The following is a 20,324-nucleotide window of genomic DNA, read 5'->3' on the forward strand; positions in this document are numbered from 1 at the left end:
CAAAATATCGGTCTAATATATCTCATATAAGTATATCTGTCATATCTCTTATTAACACGTAATTTATAGTGTTTGTAAACCATTATTTCCTTCAAGATAATTTTACTACCATCGATTCATTCAGTTTTTTTTCTTTTTAATCAAAATTCATTCAAGATTCATTTTTGCTTTTGTTTTTTTTACAATCATTCATTAAATTTTAAAAATACTATACCGGTCATTCATTCAAGAATTTGACTTGCTTTTTCATTCATAAATAACCGAAAAAAAAAAATACTCACAGGCGGGTACTGATACGGTCCTTGTATTGGCTGAGCGTGTGATGACTTGTTCACCATCACTGTCACCATCATCATCATCATCACCATCGATACCTGGGGAAGGTGAGGGCCGAGAGGGAAGTTGTGCGTCGCTATGTGGTGAAAATATGGTGAGTGTGTCGTTTCGGCGATAGTGAGAGTATAGTGAGTGGGTGGTTCGTGGGATAGTGAGAGTAGAGTGAGTGGGTGGTTCGTGGGATAGTGAAAGTATAGTGAGTGGGTGGTTCGTGGGATAGTGAGGGTATAGTGAGTGGGTGGTTCGTGGGATAGTGAGAGTAGAGTGAGTGGGTGGTTCGTGGGATAGTGAGAGTAGAGTGAGTGGGTGGTTGGTGGGATAGTGAGAGTAGAGTGAGTGGGTGGTTCGTGGGATAGTGAGAGTAGAGTGAGTGGGTGGTTCATGGGATAGTGAGAGTGTAGTGAGTGGGTGTTTCATGGGATAGTGAGAATATAGTGAATGGGTGGTTCGTGGGATAGTGAGAGTAGAGTGAGTGGGTGGTTCGTGGGATAGTGAGAATATAGTGAGTGGGTGGTTCATGGGATAGTGAGAGTGTAGTGAGTGGTTCTTTCATGGGATAGTGAGAATATAGTGAATGGGTGGTTCGTGGGATAGTGAGAGTAGAGTGAGTGGGTGGTTCGTGGGATAGTGAGAGTATGGTGAGTGGGTGGTTCGTTGGATAGTGAGACTATAGTGAGTGGGTGGTTCGTGGGAATGTGGAATATAGTGAGTTTGTGGTTCGTGGGATAGTGAGAGTAGAGTGAGTGGGTGGTTCGTGGGATAGTGAGAGTAGAGTGAGTGGGTGGTTCGTGGGATAGTGAGAGTATAGTGAATGGGTGGTTCGTGGGATAGTGAGAGTATAGTGAATGGGTGGTTCGTGGGATAGTGAGAGTACAGTGAGTGGGTGATTCGTGGGATAGTGAAAATATAGTGAATAGGTGGTTCGTTGGATAGTGAAAGTGCAGTGAGTGGATGGTTCGTGGGATAGTGAGAATATAGTGAGTGGGTGGTTCGTGGGATAGTGAGAGTATAGTGAGTGAATCTGTGTGAACGTGAGAGTATTAGAGAGAATTTCATTCGATTGTGAAGGTATAGTGAAGGAGGGGTTCGTGGGATAGTGATAGTATAGTGAGTGAATACGTGTATTAGTAAATCTATAAGAGAGTGGTTTATCTGATTGTTTAGGCGACAGTGAAGATACAGTGAGTGAGATTATGTAATAGTGAAAGTCTAAGAAAGTGGCTTATGTATTGTGAAAGTATAGTGAGATGGTGATTTATGTCATAGTGAACGAACAGTGAGCGGTTTACGTGACAATGAAAATATATTTTTTTATCTGATAGTGAAAGTATGGTGAGCGTGATGCATAGGCGATAGTGAAAGTATGGTGAGAGTGAATTATGTAATGTTGAAATATATAAGAGAGAAGTTCATATGATAGTGAAATATATAAGTGGGAAGTTCGTATGATAATGAAATATATATGATAGTGTTTTATATGAATATGGAAATATAGTGAGGGATTATATATTAGTAAAAGTATGGTGATCTATGTGACAGTTGATTTAAGGAGTGATAGTGAAAGTATGGTGATATTGCGGACTTATAGGGTAGTGAGGGTACAGTGGACTTAGAGTATGGTTTGTTATAGTGAAGGTATAGTGAAAGTTATAGTAAAAGTTAATTCATTTTTTATAGTGAAAGTATAGTGAGACCGTGTGGAAGTTTTTTTAAGTATGGTGTGACTGTGGTGCTATGATAGTGAAAATATGGTGTGGTTTATATGATAGTGAAGGAATAATGACATCTTGATCTATATATTAGTTCGAGTATGATGCAACGAGTGTGTAGAATATTATATATGAATGTATAGTGAGAGTGCCTTTGGCGAATCAAGATTAAGCGTGGTTCGTGAGATGGTGAAAGTATGATGAAATAATATAATGTGGTTTAGCCCTAAGTGAACCTACAGTGAAAGCATTGTATCATAGTGCAAGTATAGTGCTTATGGTTTTAAGTCATAGTGAAATTATAAGGAATGTATATGATGAATAATGTATAGTGAAAGTGCGATTTGTATGGTGATTGTGTCTCTTGTATCATGGTATTGTGCATAGCCTGAATTAGGATATGGAGAGATATCAATATATATATCTTCAAACGATGGTGAAAAATATAGTGAGTGTGAACGCATGGTGATTATACTCTAGGGATGAAATGATGGATGTTTTATGGTGTAGGTATAGTGTCTCGCCATGATATGATGTCGGTGAGATGATGAGAAATTATAACGTCTATTTCTCTTCGTGAATTCCTGTCCGTTTCCATTTTTTTTTTTTTTTGTGATGGTGAGTCATGAGTCAGAATATGATAGTGATTCATTTCCAAAACAGTGACTGCATGGTGATGGTGACGTCGGGAGCTGATGATGGTGATGTAATCGGTAAGTTTTGCGGCATTATATTTTTTCCTTTTTTTTAAGTGTCATTCTCGCAAGTCAAATGTGCAAATTGACATGTGATTAAAGTAAGGAAAAGTATTCAATGGACTAGTGATATAAGTAATTACATTCTAGTATATAAAATCTATATATGGTATAAGTACATTTTAATTGGGAAATAATGTATATAAAATCGATTTGTAATGTAAGTAACTACAATCTGATTGGGGAAAAAAGTAAGGTTTTCCAGTAAATTCCGTAAGAAAAGAAATCTATAACTATTCTTTAGGATTAAAAGAAAAACATAAGACAAAAGATATGTAAACATTGATATCGAAATGGCAGCTGTGATAACGTATGCATATATTTCCCTGTAAATGTCCGAGTATGTGAATGCGTATGCCTCTTTCCACACTGAAATATGAAAGCCATGTGTGTAAATATGTCGTATTTACTAATGAATATGTGTATATGCAAATACGTCATATATAAAACATTAATCAACATCAGAGTGTTCCAACGTGTTCCAAAAAGCTTGGTAAATGCTTTTAAAATACTACCCCCTTTTCTCCACTCTCTAATTATGGTATCAGACACTTATTTGATAACCACCCTCCCCCCTCCCCCCCATCCATCATCCCCCCTCCCCATCTATCCCGCCCCCACCCGCTTCGGAGCCGCCGGGACCCGCCGCCAGATGTCACTGCGGTAGAAGGGTCAGTGTCCTAAACATCGGGAATAAGCCACCGTCCATTACACATTTAACATTTCGTAAAGCGACAACAAGTACACAATATCACTCGCTATCATGGGCAATACTCCAACACGACCCTCTGAGTTTCTTTGTCCCTTGTCACTTTGAATAGATAATGGACATAGTCATTTTTAGTTGGTTGTTATGGAGGCGAAGATCACCGTCCGATCGTTCGAATACATTACTAGATTTTTAGATAAATACCTTTTCAAGGATGATGCGATTCAAGATGAAAGGAATATGGAAAAAAACAGAAATAAAAGGGAATGTAAATTAGAAAGAGACGAGGAGTAAAAAAGGTAGCGGTAATGATGATGAAAATAAAATAGCTCGGTAATATATTCTTTCATGATATCGTGACAAAGGGGTATTGGTGTTTCTAGGGGAATTATGGCGGGGAATTGTGGAATTATTGCAGGGAATTCACGGCCTAGGGGAATATTTCTAGGTAAGTCACGGGTCAATAAGGGGAGATTTGAAAGGAAATAATGGCTTATCGTGGCATTTCTAGGGAAATCATGACTCGTTAGAGAAGAAATTATAGCTTCAGGGAAATTATTGTTCAAGACAGTGTATCTCAGGGGGAAAATGCATTTACAAGGCGTTTCTTAGGGGGATATATAACTTAAAAAAAAAATATTTCTATGATAACAGTATCTGTGGGAAAATGTCTTCCTAGGGGAATTTCTCGCGCAATCACAGTTCAGGGGAAAATGAAAACAAACAAAAAAAAATGAAAACAAGAAAAAAATATTCTATGCACATTATTTTCCAGGGGAATTTCTAGGGAAAGGTGAAGGAGGAAATCTATATTCTGGGGGAAAAATAGGAATATATAGCTTTATCCGCCATCTTAGACATACGTAGAACAGAGGATTGGAAATTTTGAACAAACTGCCAGCCACATAGAGAACGGATTAGCTAAACTGATTGGGGATTGGGTGTTTAGGTGAGAGGAAGAAAAGGGAGAAAATTAACATGAAAGGAAAACGGAATGGGGAAACTGACTGGATGAATGAGGAAGAAGAAGAAAAGAGAAGAATATAGCAGATTGGATGATTGGGAGAAGAAGAAGAAAACGGATTGGAGAAGCTGAATGGGGATTGGGTGGGGGGAAACGAAGAAAAAAAAACGAATATACACGAAAGATGGAATGAAAACGAGGAACGAAAAGGAATTGGAAAAAAATGAGAAAATGAGAGAGATATCTAACGGAACGGCGTTGATATGAGAGATGAAAATGAAATGACAATGAGAAAGTGTAATGTCAGATCGAAGATGAAAGAAAGAATGAAGTGAGGGAAGAAAATGTGAAGTAAGCGAAGAAAGGATGAACAAACAGACAAAGATAAAGATAAGGAAATGAAGTCAAACGAAAAATGAGTAAAATTAGAAGCTAGAGCTGGAAATTGTGATCGAAAACAAGACAGATAAGGGATTAATAAAATCAGTAGCGAAGCATAAACTGAATCTGGAAAGTTTGGTCGAAAACTTAATGACAAATAACTGGATTTTGGTCCAATGTTTCACACGAGGAACACATTGCAATATCAGTCGGGAATTTGAGGACAGACAGAGCTAAAAAATCAGATTCGGTTTGTTTTTAAAGAGTCGAAGAAGCACAAAAAAAAAAAATGCTGGATTAGTTTAAAACTTGAATCTGTTTTTTTCCTCTTGTAAATAAATTGGTGACGATTAGTTGAAAATGTGATCTTTGCTTTTTTTCTTTTTGATCCTATTCCAATTCAGCGATTATGATATATATTTGCATGGTATATGTTTTATCATATTCGTGTCGTGTAGAGAACGTCACTGGAACCGGAAGTAAACCATGAGAAATACCCGTGTCAAGTACCAAAGCCTTACCAGCCACACCGCCATGGGTTCTGCGAAGTCCTAATGGAATCACACGTCCAGCCAGTTTTCGGTCTGATCGCGGTCTTTCTGGGTCTCCCTTAATAAGCCTTATATTTCTGCCGATGTCCTGATGTTCCTTTTAAACGCTCTGCCGCGTGTATGCCTGATTTCACCTGCGCCTGGTCGTGTGTATGCCTGATTTCACCTGCGCCTGGTCGTGTGTATGCCTGATTTCACCTGCGCCTGGTCGTGTGTATGCTGTCCTGAGTGCGCAGGTCGTGTGTATGCTGTCCTGAATGCGCAGGTCGTGTGTATGCCTAATTTCACCTGCGCCTGGTCGTGTGTATGCTGTCCTGAGTGCGCAGGTCGTGTGTATGCCTGATTTCACCTGCGCCTGGCCCTGTGTATGCTGTCCTGAATGCGCAGGTCCTGTGTATGCTGTCCTAAATGCGCAGGTCCTGAGTATGCTGTCCTGAGTGCGCAGGTCGTGTGTATGCTGTCCTGAGTGCGCAGGTCGTGTGTATGCTGTCCTGAGTACGCAGGTCGTGTGTATGCTGTCCTGAGTGCGCAGGTCGTGTGTATGTTGCCTTGAGTGCGCAGGTTGTGTGTATGCTGTCCCGAGTGCGCAGGTCCTGTGTATGCTGTCCTGAGTGCGCAGGTTGTGTGTATGCTGTCCTGAGTGCGCAGGTCCTGTGTATGCTGTTCTGAGTGCGCAGGTTGTGTGTATGTTGTCTTGAGTGCGCAGGTCCTGTGTATGTTGCCTTGAGTGCGCAGGTCGTGTGTATGCTGTCCCGAGTGCGCAGGTCGTGTATATGCTGTCTTGAGTGCGCAGGTTGTGTGTATGCCTGATTTCACCTGCGCCTGGTTGTGTGTATGCTGTCTCGTGTCTCGTGTTGGCATAGAGTAAGGATGCTGATGAACCGTATCCATGTTGACAAATGTAGAAAAGGCATGAATGTATTTCTGACGAAGACGTAATCGAAACCGACCAAATACATCTCTTGTATTGTGAAGACATCCCGTCTCATTTATACCTTTTTCTACATGGATGCTGGTGTTGATTTGCTAAAGAGGAGAGCAATGATGTTGTTTTACGTTAGGTGGAGACCTACATGTGGCAAAGGGGTGGAATGTAGCGGTCCAGATAAGAGAATGCACTAGTTACAGTGTCTTTCTCGATGGCTTGTTGGTGTCGGGGAGTTGACTTTTTGAAATCGGGGTTGCGTCCCGTAGATTTATGTGGGGGTTGCGCCAAGATGTTCGGATTATCTATCTATATCTATTCATATCTATCTATATATATATCTATTTATATATTTATCTACATATATCTATTTATATATCTATATATATATCTATTTATATCTATCTATATCTATCTATATCTATCCTTCATCAGCTAAGGAAGCTCAACCCTTTTACAGAGAGTGATATTTTCCTTTATTCAATCTAGTTATTTCGACCCGCATTATCTTTAAAAATCAACGAATATAATAGTTTATATCGAGAGAAAAACAAGAATAATGGCTCGATGTTGTATGTTCAGCTTTCACAGACCAAGCCAGTGCTCTGTAAAAGTTTCACTCAGGTCAAGTATCCATCATTCACTCTGAATAGATGAATAGATAGAAAGGATAATGAGTAAATGAGTAAATGTGAATGATGAAATAGATAGGGGAGTGAATATATGAACGGCAGGAGAGAAGGATAAAAGGTAGATAAGGGAATGAATAAATTACGTGCACAGAAAAACAACAAGACAAGTAAAAAAATATGAAATTACGTTTTCTACATTTGACACTTTTCATGGTCGTGTCAATAGGTCAAACCTGCAGTGGGGTGTGTCATCTTCGGTGTCACTTGGTGTCACATGGGTTGTTTCATATTCTTGTCACTTGAAGTTTAACGGTGTCATTTGGTGATCACATAAGTGTCACGGTGTCATATAGAATTTGTTTAATATTCTTGTCACATGAAGTTTTACGGTGTCAGTTATGGTTTACTTAAGTGTCACTTGCTGTCACATGAGATCTTTCAAATTCTTGTCACTTGAAAATTTCCGGTGTCAGTTGTTTGTCACACAAGCGGTGCTTGGTGTCACATAAGATATGTTTCACGTCTTTGTCCTTTTTTTGGTGTGTCAGTTGGTGCTCGCATGTGTCGCTTGGTGTCAAATAGGGTCGGTTTCACATTCTTGTCACTTGAAGTTTTACGGTGTCACTTGGTGCAAATATAAGTGTCACGTAAGATTTGCTTCACACGGTGTCAATCGATCCGGTGTCATACAGTGTCTTGTGGTTCAACAATGGGTCATTTGGTTCCTGAGCGTCGTTTGGTGCCATAACTTCTTAGTGTCATATGTAATCGGTGTCATGTGGTATCAGAATTTCTTAATCGAGTGTCACTTATTGTTGGAAATTTCTTGGCGTTTATTGTTGTCTGAAGTTACTTGGTGTCATTTCTTGCCAAATATTATGGTGTCAGTTGATGTCCTATGTTTTTATTTTGTGTCAGGAATTACTCATTTTCTATGGGTGTCAGAATGTGTTTGAGTCATTTGACACGAGAGTCATCTTGTATCTTCCTTGTCATTTGGTGTCAGTTAGTAGCATTTGGTGTCAGAAGATGAGCTGTCACTATCATTTTTGAGTTACTGGTGTCATAAGTATGCCTCGAGGAGTCATTTGGTGCCAGATAACAATCATCTGTCTCTGTCAGGGAAATTAAGCACAATATTTTATCTTTTTGTATCAGTCACCTATTCGGAGAGAGGATTTGCAGGGTTAAATGGTGTCAGAATAATAAATAAATAAATAAAGATGAAAAATCCGTTTCAATCTAAAATTGTTGATGTCTTCAATTTGGTGTTGGATTAACTCGTGTCATACATGTCGTCCTATGGTGTTTGCTGATCAGTGAAATCTATTTTCCATTTGCACTAAAAGTTGACAGGTTTGCTAGCGTCATTTGGTGCCAAAAACTGTTCGGTGTCAGCTGCTGTGTAAGTCATTTCGATCAGTTTGGTGTCAGCGGTTACTTTGTGTCAGACGCTCCTGCCCGCCAGTTTATGCCAGTTCGGTGAAAAAGTTACTGGGCGTCACATGTCAGAAACATTTACTGTTCATTAAGTACCAATATTTGTAAGTGCCAGTTACTATCAAAAGTTGGTCCCCTATCCATCCGGACGTAAGGGACATGTTTTGTAGAGAAACACGCTTACTAAGCCGCGGGATGATGGGGTAGGGTGGTGACCTGTTCCTTTCCGCCCCGACTTTGACCCCAACATGCTGACGTCGGCATACCAGTACTCAGCTGTGGATGAGTATTTTGTGGATGAGTACTGCTCATTCACAGCTGAGTCGACTGAGCGGGGCAGCCGGGGAAGAACCCAGGACCTTGCAATTGCAAAGCCAGCGCTCTGCCACTGAGCTATGCCACCAGTTACTATAAACGTAGTATTTCTTGCTGTCAGGATTTACTCGATGTTAAATTGTGCAGTAGTTATCTGGTGTCAACTGGGGCAACAACCTACACCGTGTCAGGGACAGTAATTTGGTCCCAGAAACAATCTGTATTGTAAGTGTCAAGTGTAGAAAAACTCGATGTCACTTGGTACCAGAATTTGCTGTGTCAAGAGAGCATTTGAATGTCAGTGCTGCTTGGAGTGCTTGGTGTCACTTGGCCCCATGTGTCATACGGTGACAGAAGTTGCTGTCAGCTGGTACCAAATATTTCCTTATTCTTTAGAGCCAATTGTTCTTCAGTTGGCTATTTAGCACTTGTCATCAGTCAATGTCGCATGCTAGTTTCTCTGCGTTAGGACAACCAATGAGCTTAATGGTAACTTGTTATTTACTACTATAGTCCTGTTAATAGTTTCATAAGTCACTTCTTTGTCTTTTTCCAGTGAAAGATTGCTTAGAGTTCTGTGTTCAGGTGCGTTGCGTCGTGCAGTCAGCATCACGAAGCATGTTCTAGGGACTAAATGTTCCATGAAGTCTTTTATCCGCATTGGTTGGACCTACAAGTTGTGGCATCATTAAGAATGGTGTCGATAGATATCAAAGTCAGTCGCATTTAGCACGGGCGAAACACTTATAACAAAGGTAGAATTGTGAAAAAGTACGGCGAAACTTTCTGGACCTTGGAAGAATTTCGCTGCTTGGCATTACCTGCAAATGAGTTTGCTCTGACGTCATCCTTGTCTCTGGATGCGATGCCAGATGGTAATTAAAAACAAACAAGGGATTTTACTCAAAAAAATTCATTTGCCTAAACAAGGGAGTGCTGAGAGATGATAAAACAAATCTAGTTAACTAATGCACCTGCATGGCAATTGAGTGTGAAACAAGTTGTGGTAGACTGGTTTGAGAACTATACAGAACTATACATAACCGAGGTCCAGATTTGACTGGGGAATTCTTCATTCCATACTAATGTCACCTCTCTTAGTGACACCACTATCTAAATGCTATAGACTGTTGGAAATAAGGTTCAGTTGATATTTGTTGTCACTTGTCCCTGATGAATACTATTTGATGATGGTAGAATCGTCACCCCAGTGTTGAACGAATAACTGATAATCAACTAATATGAAAAGTGGATACGTTAGAGATGGTTGCCGCCATCCCAGTGTTGAACGAATGACTGATAATCATTTAATATGAAAAGTGGATACGTTAGAGATGGTTGCCGCCATCCCAGTGTTGAACGAACGACTGATAATCATTTAATATGAAAAGTGGATACGTTACAGATGGGTGCCGCCATCCCAGTGTTGAACGAATAACTGATAATCATTTAATATGAAAAGTGGATACGTTAGAGATGGTTGCCGCCATCCCAGTGTTGAACGAATGACTGATAATCAACTAATATGGATACGTTAAAGATGAATGCATGTACTTGACTGTAAATCACGATGGTTTATCAGTAAGTACTTCATTGAGGATAGGATGGTCAAGGTTGCATAAAAAGAGGTCAATTAATTGGAGATCGGATAGAAAGAATAAGGAAAGGAGGAGGGAGGGAAAAGGAGAAGCTGGGAGGGAGGGAGGGAGGGAGGAAAGGCTGGGAGGGAGGGAGGGAGGGAGGGAGGGAGGGAGGAAGAGAGAGGGAGGAGGAGAGGCTGGGAGGGAGGGAGGGAAGAGGAGAGGCTGGGAGGGAGGGAGGGAAGAGGAGAGGCTGGGAGGGAGGGAAGAGGAGAGGCTGGGAGGGAGGGAGGGAGTGAGGAAAGGCTGGGAGGGAGGGAGGGAGGGAGGAGGAGAGGATGGGAGGGAGAGAGGGAAGAGGAGAGGCTGGGAGGGAGGGAAGAGGAGAGGCTGGGAGGGAGGGAGGGAGGGAGGGAGGGAGAAGGAGAGGCTGGGAGGGAGGGAGGGAAGAGGAGAGGCTGGGAGGGAGGGAAGAGGAGAGGCTGGGAGGGAGGGAGGGAGAAGGAGAGGCTGGGAGGGAGGGAGGGAAGAGGAGAGGCTGGGAGGGAGGGAGGGAGGAAAGGCTGGGAGGGAAGGAGGGAGGGAGGAGGAGAGGCTGGGAGGGAAGGAGGAGGAGGAGGAGAGGCTGGGAGGGAGGGAGGGAGGAGGAGAGGCTGGGAGGGAGGGAGAGAGGAGGAGAGACTGGGAGGGAGGGAGGGAGGGAGGAGGAGAGGCTGGGAGGGAGGGAGGAGGAGAGGTTGGGAGGGAGGGAGGGAAGAGGAGAGGCTGGGAGGGAGGGAGGAGGAGAGATTGGGAGGGAGGGAGGGAGGAGGAGGAGAGGCTGGGAGGGAGGGAGGGAGGGAGGAGAAGAGGCTGGACGAAGGGAGGGAGGGAGGGAGGAAGGAGGAGAGGCTGGAGGGAGGGAAGGAGTGAGGAAAGGCTGGGAGGGAGGGAGGAGAAGAGGCTGGGAGGGAGGGAGGGAGGGAGGGAGGAGGAGAGGCTGGGAGGGAGGAAAGGCTGGGAGGGAGGAGAAGAGGCTGGGAGGGAGGGAGGGATGAGGAGAGGCTGGGAGGGAGGGAGGGAGGAGGAGAGGATGGGAGGGAGGGAGGGAGGGAGGAGGAGAGGCTGGGAGGGAGGGAGGAGGAAGAGAGGCTGGGAGGGAGGGAGGTAGGGAGGGATGGAGGGAGGGAGGGAGGAGGAGGAGGAGGAGGAGAGGCTGGGAGGGAGGGAGGAGGAGGAGAGGCTGGGAGGGAGGGAGGGAGGGAGGAGGAGAGGCTGGGAGGGTGGAAGGGAGGGAGGAGGAGGAGACGCTGGGAGGGAGGGAGGGAGGGAGGAGGAGAGGCTGGACGGAGGGAGGGAGAGAGGAGGAGAGGCTGGACGGAGGGAGGGAGGGAGGAGGAGAGGCTGGGAGGGAGGGAGGGAGAAGGAGAGGCTGGACGGAGGGAGGGAGGGAGGGAGGAGGAGAGGCTGGAGGGAGGGAGGGAGGAGAGGCTGGGGGGGAGGGAGGGAGTGAGGAAAGGCTGGGAGGGAGGGAGGGAGGGAGGGAGGGAGGGAGGAGGAGAGGCTGGAAGGGAGAGAGGGAGGGAGGGAGAGAGGGAGGGAGGAGGAGGAGAGGCTGGAGGGAGGGAGGGAGGAGGAGAGGCTGGGAGGGAGGGAGGGAGGAGGAGAGGCTGGGAGGGAGGGAGGGAGGGAGGAGGAGAGGCTGGGAGGGAGGGAGGGAGGGAGAGAGGGATGAGAGGCTGGGAGGGAGGGAGGGAGGGAGGAGGAGGAGAGGCTGGGAGGGAGGGAGGTAGGGAGGGATGGAGGGAGGAGGAGGAGGAGGAGGAGAGGCTGGGAGGGAGGGAGGGAAGGAGGGAGGAGGAAAGGCTGGGAGGGAGGGAGGAGGAGAGGCTGGGAGGGAGGGAGGAGGAGGGGCTGGGAGGGAGGGAGGGAGGGAGGAGGAGAGGCTGGACGGAGAGAGGGAGGGAGGGAGGAAGGAGGAGAGGCTGGACAGAGAAAGGGAGGGAGGGAGGGAGGGAGGAGGAGAGATTGGGAGGGAGGGAGGGAGGAGGAGGAGAGGCTGGGAGGGAGGGAGGGAGGGAGGAGAAGAGGCTGGACGAAGGGAGGGAGGGAGGGAGGAGGAGGAGAGGCTGGGAGGGAGGGAGGAGGAGAGGTTGGGAGGGAGGGAGGGAAGAGGAGAGGCTGGGAGGGAGGGAGGGAGGGAGGAGGAGAGATTGGGAGGGAGGGAGGGAGGAGGAGGAGAGGCTGGGAGGGAGGGAGGGAGGGAGGAGAAGAGGCTGGACGAAGGGAGGGAGGGAGGGAGGAAGGAGGAGAGGCTGGAGGGAGGGAGGGAGGGAGGGAAGGAGTGAGGAAAGGCTGGGAGGGAGGGAGGAGAAGAGGCTGGGAGGGAGGGAGGGAGGAGGAGAGGTTGGGAGGGAGGGAAGAGGAGAGATTGGGAGGGAGAGAAGGATGGAGGGAAGAGGAGTGGCTGGGGGGGAGGGAGGGAGGAGGAGAGGCTGGGAGGGAGGGAGGGAGGAGGAGAGGCTGGGAGGGAGGGAGGGAGGGAGGAGGAAGAGAGGCTGGGAGGGAGGGAGGTAGGGAGGGATGGAGGGAGGGAGGGAGGAGGAGGAGGAGGAGGAGGAGAGGCTGGGAGGGAGGGAGGGAGGGAGGGAGGAGGAGGAGAGGCTGGGAGGGGGGGAGGGAGGGAGGAGGAGAGGCTGGGAGGGTGGAAGGGAGGGAGGAGGAGGAGACGCTGGGAGGGAGGGAGGGAGGAGGAGAGGCTGGACGGAGAGAGGGAGGGAGGAGGAGAGGCTGGACGGAGGGAGGGAGGGAGGGAGGGAGAGAGGAGGAGAGGCTGGACGGAGGGAGGGAGGGAGGAGGAGAGGCTGGGAGGGAGGGAGGGAGGAGGAGAGGCTGGACGGAGGGAGGGAGGGAGGGAGGAGGAGAGGCTGGAGAGAGGGAGGAGGAGAGGCTGGAGGGAGGGAGGGAGGGAGGGAGGAGAGGCTGGGAGGGAGGGAGGGAGTGAGGAAAGGCTGGGAGGGAGGGAGGGAGGGAGGAGGAGAGGCTGGAAGGGAGAGAGGGAGGGAGGGAGAGAGGGAGGGAGGAGGAGGAGAGGCTGGAGGGAGGGAGGGAGGAGGAGAGGCTGGGAGGGAGGGAGGGAGAAGGAGAGGCTGGGAGGGAGGGAGGGAGGGAGGGAGGAGGAGAGGCTGGGAGGGAGGGAGGGAGGGAGAGAGGGATGAGAGGCTGGGAGGGAGGGAGGGAGGGAGGAGGAGGAGAGGCTGGGAGGGAGGGAGGTAGGGAGGGATGGAGGGAGGAGGAGGAGGAGGAGGAGGAGGAGGAGGAGGAGGAGAGGCTGGGAGGGAGGGAGGGAGGAGGAAAGGCTGGGAGGGAGGGAGGAGGAGAGGCTGGGAGGGAGGGAGGAGGAGGGGCTGGGAGGGAGGGAGGGAGGGAGGAGGAGAGGCTGGACGGAGAAAGGGAGGGAGGGAGGGAGAGAGGAGGAGAGGCTGGACGGACGGAGGGAGGGAGGAGGAGAGGCTGGACGGAGGAAGGGAAGGAGGGAGGGAGGGAGGAGGAGAGCTGGGAGGGAGGGAGGGAGGAGGAGGAGAGGCTGGGAGGGAGGGAGAGAGGGAGGGAGGAAGGGAGGGAGGGAGGGAGGAGGAGAAGCTGGGAGGGAGGGAGGGAGGGAGGGAGGGAGGAGGAGGAGAGGCTGGGAGGGAGGAGGAGGAGAGGCTGGGAGGGAGGGAGGGAGGAGGAGGAGAGGCTGGGAGGGAGGGAGGAGGAGGAGAGGCTGGGAGGGAGGGAGGGAGGAGGAGAGGCTGGGAGGGAGGAAGGGAGGAGGAGGATAGGCTGGAGGGAGGGAGGGAGGGAGGAGGAGAGGCTGGGAGGGAGGGAGGGAATGAGGGAGGGAGGGAGGGAGTGAGGAAAGGCTGGGAGGAAGGGAGGGAGGAGGAGAGGCTGGGAGGGAGGGAGGGAGTGAGGAAAGGCTAGGAGGGAGGGAGGGAGGGAGGAGGAGAGGCTGGGAGGGAGGGAGGGAGGGAGGGAGGAGGAGAGGCTAGGAGGGAGGGAGGGAGGGAGAGAGGAGGAGAGGCTGGGAGGGAGAGAGGGAGGAGAGGTTGGGAGGGAGGAGGAGAGGCTGGGAGAGAGGGAGGGAGGAGGAGAGGCTGGGAGGGAGGGAGGGAGGAGAGGCTGGGAGGGAGGGAGGGAGGAGGAGAGGCTGGGAGGGAGGGAGGAGGAGAGGCTGGGAGGGAAGGAGGAGGAGAGGCTGGGAGGGAGGGAGGAGGAGAGGCTGGGAGGGAGGGAGGAGGAGAGGCTGGGAGGGAGGGAGGGAGGGAGGAGGAGAGGCTGGGAGGGAGGGAGGGAAGGTGAGGCTGGGAGGGAGGGAGGGAGGAGGAGGAGAGGCTGGGAGGGAGGGAGGTAGGGAGGGATGGAGGAGGAGGAGAGGCTGGAGGGAGGGAGGGAGGAGGAGGAGGAGGAGGAGAGGCTGGGAGGGAGGGAGGGAGGAAGGGAGGAGGAGAGGCTGGGAGGGAGGGAGGGAGGAGGAGAGGCTGGGAGGGAGGGAGGAGGAGGGGCTGGGAGGGAGGGAGGGAGGGAGGAGGAGGAGAAGCTGGGAGGGAGGGAGGGAGGAGGAGGAGAGGCTGGGAGGGAGGGAGGAGGAGGAGAGGCTGGGAGGGAAGGAGGGAGGAGGAGAGGCTGGGAGGGAGGGAGGGAGGAAGGAAGGGAGGGAGGAGGAGAGGCTGGGAGGGAGGGAGGGAGGAGGAGGAGAGGCTGGGAGGGAGGGAGGGAGAAGGAGGAGAGGCTGGGAGGGAGGGAGGGAGGGAGGGAGGGAGGAGGAGGAGAGGCTGGGAGGGAGGGAGGGAGGAGGAGAGGCTGGGAGGGAGGGAGGGAGGGAGGGAGGGAGGGAGGAAGGGAGGGAGGAGGAGAGGAGGAGGAGAGGCTGGGAGGGAGGGAGGGAGGAGGAGGAGAGGCTGGGAGGGAGGGAGGGAAAGAGGGAGGGAGGAGGAGGAGAGGTTGGGAGTGAGGGAGGGAGGGAGGGAGGAGGAGACGCTGGGAGGGAGGGAGGGAGGGAGGAGGAGGAGAGGCTGGGAGGGAGGGAGGGAGGAGGAGGAGAGGCTGGGAGGGAGGGAGGGAGGGAGGGAGGAGGAGGAGAGGCTGGGAGGGAGGGAGGAGGAGGAGAGGCTGGGAGGGAGGGAGGGAGGGAAGGAAGGAAGGACGGAGGAGGAGAGGCTGGGAGGGAGGGAGAAGGAGAGGGAGGGAGGGAGGGAGGGAGGAGGAGAGGCTGGGAGGGAGGGAGGGAAGGACGGAGGAGGAGAGGCTGTGAGGGAGGGAGGGAGGAGGAGAGGCTGGGAGGGAGGGAGGAGGAGGAGAGACTGGGAGGGAGGGAGGAGGAGGAGAGGCTGGGAGGGAGGGAGGGAGGGAGAGAGGAGGAGAGGCTGGGAGGGAGAAAGGGAGGGAGGGAGGGAGGGAGGGAGGGAGGGAGGGAGGGAAGAGGAGAGGCTGGGAGGGAGGGAGGGAAGAGGAGAGGCTGGGAGGGAGGGAGGGAGGGAGGGAGGAGGAGAAGCTGGGAGGGAGGGAGGGAGGAGAGGCTGGGAGGGAGGGAGGGAGGAGGAGAGGCTGGGAGGGAGGGAGGGAGGAAGGAGGAGGAGGAGAGGCTGGGAGGGAGGGAGGGAGGAGGAGGAGAGGCTGGGAGGGAGGGAGGGAGGGAGGAGGAGAGGCTGGGAGGGAGGGAGGGAGGAGGAGAGGCTGGGAGGGAAGGAGGGAGGGAGGAAGGAGGAGAGGCTGGGAGGGAGGGAGGAAGGGAGGGAGGAGGAGGAGAGGCTGGGAGGAAGGGAGGAGGAGAGGCTGGGAGGGAGGGAGGGAGGGAGAGAGGGAAAAGGAGAGGCTGGGAGGGAGGAAGGGAAGAGGAGAGGCTGGGAGGGAGGGAGGGAGGGAAGAGGAGGAGAGGCTGGGAGGGAGGGAGGGAGGGAAGAGGAGGAGAGGCTGGGAGGGAGGGAGGGAGGGAGGAGGAGAGGCTGGGAGGGATGGAGAGATGGAGGGATGGAGGGAGGGAGGGAGGAGGAGGAGAGGCTGGGAGGGAGGGAGGGAGGGAGGAGGAGGAGAGGCTGGGAGGGAGGGAGGGAGGGAGGAGGAGGAGAGGCTGGGAGGGAGGGAGGGAGGGAGGAGGAGGAGAGGCTGGGAGGGAGGGAGGGAGGGAGGAGGAGGAGAGGCTGGGAGGGAGGGAGGGAGGAGGAGGAGAGGCTGGGAGGGAGGGAGAGAGGGAGGAGGAGGAGGAGAGGCTCGGAGGGAGGGAGGGAGGAGGAGAGGCTTGGAGGGAGGGAGGGAGGGATTAGGAGGAGAGGCTAGGAGGGAGGGAGGGAGGGAGGAAGAGGAGAGGCTGGGAGGGAGGGAGGGAGGGAGGAGGAGGAGAGGCTGGGAGGGAGGGAGGTAGGAGAGGCTGGGAGTGAGGGAGGGAGGAGGAGAGGCTTGGAGGGAGGGAGGGAGGGAGGGAGGAGGAGGAGAGGCTGGGAGGGAGGGAGGGGGGGAGGGAGGGAGGAGGAGAGGCTGGGACGGAGGGAGGGAGGGAGGGAGGAGGAGAGGATGTGAGGGAGGGAGGGAGGAGGAGAGGCTCGGAGGGAAGGAGGAGGGAGGGAGGGAGGGAGGAGGAGGAGAGGCTGGGAGGGAGGGAGGGAGGAGGAGAAGCTGGGAGGGAGGGATGGAGGGAGGAGGAGAGGCTGGAAGTGAGGAGGAGAGGCTGAGAGGGAGGGAGGGAGGAGGAGAGGCTAGAGGGAGGGAGGGAGGGAGGGAGGGAGGGAGGAGGAGAGGCTGGGAGGGAGGGAGGGAAAAGGAGAGGCTGGGAGGGAGGGAGGGAGGAGGAGAGGCTGGGAGGGAGGAGGAGAGACTGGGAGGGAGGGAGGGAGGGAGGAGGAGGAGAGGCTGGGAGTGAGGGAGGGAGGGAGGAAGGAAGAAAGGCTGGACGGAGGGAGGGAGGAGGAGAGGATGGGAGGGAGGGAAGGAGGGAGGAGGAGAGGCTGGGAGGGAGGGAGGGAGGGAGGAGAAGAGGCTGGACGGAGGGAGGGAGGGAGGGAGGAGGAGAGGCTGGAGGGAGGGAGGGAGGGAGGGAAAGAGGAGGAGAAGATGGGAGGGAGGGAAGGAGGGAGGAGGAGAGTCTGGGAAGGAGGGAGGGAGGAAGGAGGAGAGGCTGGGAGGGAGGGAGGGAGGGAGGAGGAGGAGAGGCTGGGAGGGAGAGAGAGAGGGAGGGAGGGAGGGAGGGAGGAGGAGAGGCTTGGAGGGAGGGAGGGAGGAGGAGGAGAGGCTGGGAGGGAGGGAGGATAAGGAGAGGCTGGGAGGGAGAGAGGGAGGAAGGAGGAGAGGCTTGGAGGGAGGGAGGGAGGGAGGAGGAGGAGAGGCTGGGAGGGAGGGAGGGAGGGAGGAGAGGCTGGGAGGGAGGGAGGGAGGGAGGGAAGGAGGAGAGGGTGGGAGAGAGGAGAGGAGGAGAAGAGGCTGGGAGGGAGGGAGGGAGGAGGAGAGGCTTGGAGGGAGGGAGGGAGGAGGAGGAGAGGCTGGGAGGTAGGGAGGGAGGGAGGAGGAGAAGCTGGGAGGGAGGGAGGGAGGAGGAGGAGAGGCTGGAAGGGATGGAGGGAGGGAGGGAGGAGGAGGAGAGGCTGTGAGGGAGGGAGGGAGGGAGGGAGGGAGGGAGAAGGGAGTGAGGGAGGGAAGGAGGACGAGAGGCTGGGAGGGAGGGAGGAGGAGAGGATGGATGAGAAGATGAGTTTAGGATGGATGAGGAACAGTGAAGTTAGGGTGAAGAGACAGTGTTATTGGTGATTTCAGGTGAGGAAAGGACGTTCTGGAAGAGTTAGGGTGAGGAGAGGGTGTTACGAGTGAGTTAGGGTGAGGGGAGGGTATCATGGGTGAGTTAGGGTGAGGAGAGGGTATTATGGGTGAGTTAGGGTGAGGGGAGGGTATCATGGGTGAGTTAGGGTGAGGAGAGGGTGTTACGAGTGAGTTAGGGTGAGGGGAGGGAATCATGGGTGAGTTAGAGTGAGGAGAGGGTGTTCTGAGTGAGTTAGGGTGAGGAGAGGGTGTTACGAGTGAGTTACGGTGAGGGGAGGGTGTCATGGGTGAGTTAGGGTGAGGAGAGGGTGTTATGAGTGAGTTAGGGGGAGGGGAGGGTATCATGGGTGAGTTAGGGTGAGGAGAGGGTGTTATGAGTGAATTAGGGTGAGGAGAGGGTGTTGTGAGTGAATTAGGGTGAGGGGAGGGTATCATGGGTGAGTTAGGGTGAGGGGAGGGTATCATGGGTGAGTTAGGGTGAGGAGAGGGTGTTATGAGTGAGTTAGGGTGAGGAGAGGGGGTTATGAGGGAGGTAGGGTGAGGAGAGGGTATCATGGGTGAGCGGAGGGTATCATGGGTGAGTTAGGGTGAGGAGGGGGTATCATGGGTGAGTTAGGGTGAGGGGAGGGTATCATGGGCGAGTTAGAGTGAGGAGAGGGTGTTACGAGTGAGTTAGGGTGAGGAGAGGGTGTTCTGGGTGAGTTAGGGTGAGGGGAGGGTATCATGGGTGAATTAGGGTGAGGGGAGGGTATCATAGGTGAGTTAGGGTGAGGAGAGGGTGTTATGAGTGAGTTAGGGTGAGGAGAGGGTATTATGGGTGAGTTAGGGTGAGGGGAGGGTGTTCTGGGTGAGTTAGGGTGAGAGGAGGGTATCATTGGTGAGTAAGGGTGAGGAGAGGGTGTTATGAGTGAGTTAAGGTGAGGAGAGGGTATTATGGGTGAGTTAGGGTGAGGAGAGGGTTTTCTGGGTGAGTTAGGGTGAGGAGAGGGTGTTCTGAGTGAGTTAGGGTGAGGAAAGGGTGTTCTGGATGAGTTAGGGTGAGGAGAGGGTGTTCTGGGTGAGTTAGGGTGAGGAGAGGGTTTTATGAGTGAGTTAGGGTGAGGAGAGGGTGTCATGGGTGAGTTAGGGTGAGGGGAGGGTATCATGGGTGAGGTAGGGTGAGGAGAGGGTATCATGGTGGAGTTAGGGTGAGGAGAGCGTATCATGGGTGAGTTAGGGTGAGGAAAGGGTATCATGGGTGAGTTAGGGTGAGGGGAGGGTGTTACGAGTGAGTAAAGGTGAGGAGAGGGTATCATGGGTGAGTTAGGGTGAGGGGAGGGTATCATTGGTGAGTAAGGGTGAGGAGAGGGTATTATGGGTGAGTTAGGGTGAGGGGAGGGTATCATGGGTGAGTTAGGGGGAGGGGAGGGTATTATGAGTGAGTTAGGGTGAGGGAAGGGTATCATGGGTGAGTTAGGGTGAGGAGAGGGTATCATGGGGGAGTTAGGGTGAGGAGAGGGTGGTATGAGTGAGTTAGGGTGAGGAGAGGGTGTCATGGGTGAGTTAGGGTGAGGAGAGGGTGTTATGGGTGAGTTAGGGTGAGGAGAGGATATCATGGGTGAGTTAGGGTGAGGAGAAGGTATCATGGGTGAGTTAGGGTGAGGGTAGGGTGTTATGAGGGAGTTAGGGTGAGGGGAGGGTGTTATGAGTGAGTTAGGGTGATGAGAGGGTGTCATGGGTGACTTTGGGTGAGGGGAGGGTATCATGGGTGAGTTTGGGTGAGGGGAGGGTGTTATGAGTGAGTTAGGGTGAGGGGAGGGTATCATGGGTGAGTTAGGGTAAGGAGAGGGTGTCATGGGTGAGTCAGGGTTAGGAGAGGGTATCATGGGTGAGTTAGGGTGAGGAGAGGGTGTCATGGGTGAGTTAGGGTGAGGAGAGGGTATCATGGGTGAGTTAGGGTGAGGAGAGGGTGTCATGGGTGAGTTAGGGTGAGGAGAGGGTATCATGGGTGAGTTAGGGTGAGGAGAGGGTATCATGGGTGAGTTAGGGTGAGGAGAAGGTATCATGGGTGAGTTAGGGTGAGGAGAGGGTATCATGGGTGAGTCAGGGTGAGGAGAGGGTGTCATGGGTGAGTTAGGGTGAGGGGAGGGTATCATGGGGGAGTTAGGGTGAGGAGAGGGTATCATGGGTGAGTTAGGGTGAGGAGAGGGTGTTATGAGTGAGTTAGGGTGAGGAGAGGGTATCATGGGTGAGTTAGGGTGAGGAGAGGGTATCATGGGTG

The 20,324-nt window shown here is 52.2% G+C and overlaps 1 protein-coding gene across 2 annotated transcripts in view; it reads right to left on the reverse strand.

Moving 5' to 3' along the window:
- The window catches only part of LOC138860181 (cuticle protein 19-like), a 36,441-nt gene that overhangs the window by 911 nt on the left and 15,206 nt on the right, over positions 1–20,324 (reverse strand). For both annotated transcript variants that reach the window (XM_070117322.1, XM_070117321.1), the window contains exon 2: positions 282–374. In XM_070117322.1, coding sequence (XP_069973423.1) covers positions 282–374 — 93 coding nt within the window. The remainder of the gene's footprint in view (positions 1–281; positions 375–20,324) is intronic.

The sequence above is a fragment of the Penaeus vannamei genome, chromosome 40, assembly GCF_042767895.1.
Source record: "Penaeus vannamei isolate JL-2024 chromosome 40, ASM4276789v1, whole genome shotgun sequence".
Lineage (NCBI taxonomy): Eukaryota > Metazoa > Arthropoda > Malacostraca > Decapoda > Penaeidae > Penaeus > Penaeus vannamei.